Genomic DNA, 3,098 nt, shown 5'->3' on the forward strand with positions numbered 1-3,098 from the left:
GTGGCTCTCATGTAAAAAATAGTAAAGACCACTGTTTCAAATGTTTGTTTTCATGTGATTTTTTGTGATTGTAAATATTGAATGATTACATGATTAATTGTTTCAACACTTATTTAACTATGACCCATTGTAAAAACTAAATACTGTAGGATCACACAGTACACCGCACTGCTATCATTGTATGACCGCATGAAGGGCATGAAGTAACATCTAGAAAAACAAAGAGTCCTTTTAAAACATACAAAATAAGGATAAGCACAGACAAAAAAATAAGTAAAGCTTCATGTTTATTTTAAATGTAGATTTTCATTGGAAAAATGTTACAGTACATTTATTAAATATTACCAGAAGTTGTTTATTTCACATTCCTCGTATGTAGGACAATCACAATTATTACATAACCGCCTGGTCGCAATTATTTGAGTTGACCACAATCACTTTGCATAATCCTTGGATTCCACAATAATTAGGTCGGCCTACACAGCAGTTACAGAACAAGCTTTTTAAAATAAATCTGTGCAGCAGAGCGAAAGGTGAAACATTGTTTCAGCAAACTATTTGAAGATTAGTTGACACTCCTTTGAAAATGATCGCATCATTCTGATTAGCAGCCATTGAAATTAACATGGGTTTAGGTCTAATTGCAAAGCCAAAAACAACAGCACCTGTGTGGCATAAAATGGTAATACAATTATTTGTATAACAACAAATCGTCAACTAAAATTCATGATTGGGAACACCCTTCTCTCGTGACAGTCTAACAAAAATATCAGCTCGAGAAAGGTCACCTCATCGATCAGTCCTCTGTTAAACTGCCTGCTGATGTAAAACCTTTTCACTTCCTCATTGTAAGAGAAAGGAACTCCTTCCTGGTGGTGGGATTATCATGAAATGTTCCCAGCATGACACTTGTAACAGTGCTGGCGTTAATCTTCTGCACACCTCTCATCACCATGCACATGTGGCTGAAATGAAGGAGAAAATGTTTAAATTACCGTAATGACGTTTTGCACAGAATATATACTTTACTGTATCATCTAAATATGATTAAGATCCAATACAAATCTAATAAGGTGAATACTCACACAGCCTCTATCACCACTGCTACTCCAGCTGGCTCCAACGCCTCAGAGATGGCTGAAGCAATCTGTTTGGTTAGACGCTCCTGAACTGTGGAGAAATGAACGTATTACACAGTGACACACAAACGGCAGATGAATAAGATTACAAAGAAAGAGATGTGTATACAGTATTATAGCAGTTATTTTTCACCTTGAAGCCTCCTGCTGTAGATCTCAACAATTCTGAAAAAGTTTAGTTTAGAGAGTTTAGTTTGAATTTGAGGAGAAAGTATTTTTCAATAGACATGAATTTATGAATTTATATAAGTTGTGCAAGAATAGAAATGTAAGTTATTTTTGAATTTGTTTTATATTGCTGTGTAAGAAGTCAAGGGACCACATCGTCTTCCATCACTGGTGAAGGTGTGGGAACTCTGGTGTGTGTGTGTGTGTGTGTGTGTGTGTGTGTGTGTGTGTGTGTGTGTGTGTGTGTGTGTGTGTGTGTGTGTGTGTGCATTTTAATCACCTACCTAGCAAGCTTACTGAGGCCAACCACTTTCTTGTTTGGCAGGTATGCTATATGAGCCTGGAATATTAAAACACAATATTAAAAACAATATGTAAAAGAGTACATTTGTGCAATATACAGTTTATTAAAATACATATCAGATCCAAACATCAGCATCTGAAAATAGTAATTAGACATGTGTCCTATGTCTGTCATTAATTGTTTCAAACTTATATTACGTAGTTTGTGTATTAACTGTAAAATGTCCTGCTCAGTAAATATTTTGGTCACAATTGTTTAACAACCAAATGTAAGGAATCTATATGTATTTATGTTATTAAGAAATTATTATATGTCAGTACATTTTGATCAAATATCAGTATCTGTTTTGATTTTTCCTATTCATTAATAATTACCTTGCCAAAGAAGGGCACCAGGTGATGTTCACAGAGAGAAAACATCTCGATATCCTTGACAATTACCATCTCGTCGTGGTTTTCATCAAAGATTGCATCATTCAAGATATCTGTGGATGAGATGTAAGCATTACATTCTGTGTTCATACTAGAGTAAAGGATGAAATGAAAAGTGACAGAGTGAGACCATTCATTGGTTAGGCTCTAGCATTCAGCACAAAAAATTTTTATGGTGGGACTGTAGGACAGCCATATCAAAATGTCCTTTTTATTCTTCTAAAACTAATATGGAAAGTATTTACATGTGACAGTATTGAGATTTGAATCAAGTTAGCACTTAAAGATAGAAAGATAAAGAAAAAGGTTTTATAATCACCTTGAGTTGTTTCTTTGTAGCCTTTGGTGAGGAACTGCATTGCTTTGGCTGCACGTAGTGGTGTACGAAGAAGTCCGTCCCGGTCGACGTCCTCTCCAAGCTCACTCAGTATGGTAGTATAAGCCTTCTCAATGTGAGACAGCTTGTTTGAATCTATAGCATCCTTGGAGTCCTTCTCTTCTCTACACAAACCATTATGTTTGCATATTTTCAGGTACTTGTCAACGCTTACATTCATCTCTGAAGCATGTTGATACTCCATTCTGGCTCTTAGCTCTACTTTCAGTGAAAGATACTGCAGGATCAAATGAAACAGGCCCAGTGGTACGCTGTTGGCTCAGTGGTCTCAGAAAGGACCTCCCTTGGTTTTTATACCTTGATGTGGGGCCCTTAGGCTGCAGCATCACTGAAGCCTCAAGACCCATGCAGGAAATGATTACATGTGAATAATTTTCAGATTTGAGCTCTTGAGCAGGCTTAAACTCTCCAAACGGACAAGGTATCTAATCACCACACAAATCAATTGCAAATACCCTTTCATTAAATGGGCATGGAACAGCATTTGACTGATCCTGTGATTTAAATCTAAATACCTAGAAGTCCCATGCTCTGATTTGAGGTCACAGAAGACTAGTCTTCTTGGATCAACCACTGCTCACATGCAAGCCTTAACACAGCCTTTTGAAGCCTTTGTCTACATTGTGCAGTGAAATAACGTTAAATGAGATTAACCTAAC

General features: G+C 36.6%; 1 protein-coding gene across 1 annotated transcript; it reads right to left on the minus strand.

The window, feature by feature from the left end:
• Positions 1–835: 835 nt before the first annotated feature.
• LOC115007311 (GTP cyclohydrolase 1 2-like) lies at positions 836–2,623 on the minus strand. Its single transcript, XM_029430121.1, has 6 exons — positions 2,362–2,623; positions 1,986–2,095; positions 1,592–1,647; positions 1,273–1,304; positions 1,086–1,170; positions 836–965 (listed from the first exon to the last, which is right to left on the minus strand). The coding sequence occupies exons 1-6, from the start codon at positions 2,621–2,623 to the stop codon at positions 836–838; spliced, it is 675 nt and encodes a 224-aa protein (XP_029285981.1).
• Positions 2,624–3,098: the final 475 nt, after the last annotated feature.

Source organism: Cottoperca gobio, chromosome 4 (assembly GCF_900634415.1).
Source record: "Cottoperca gobio chromosome 4, fCotGob3.1, whole genome shotgun sequence".
Taxonomy (NCBI): Eukaryota; Metazoa; Chordata; class Actinopteri; order Perciformes; family Bovichtidae; genus Cottoperca; species Cottoperca gobio.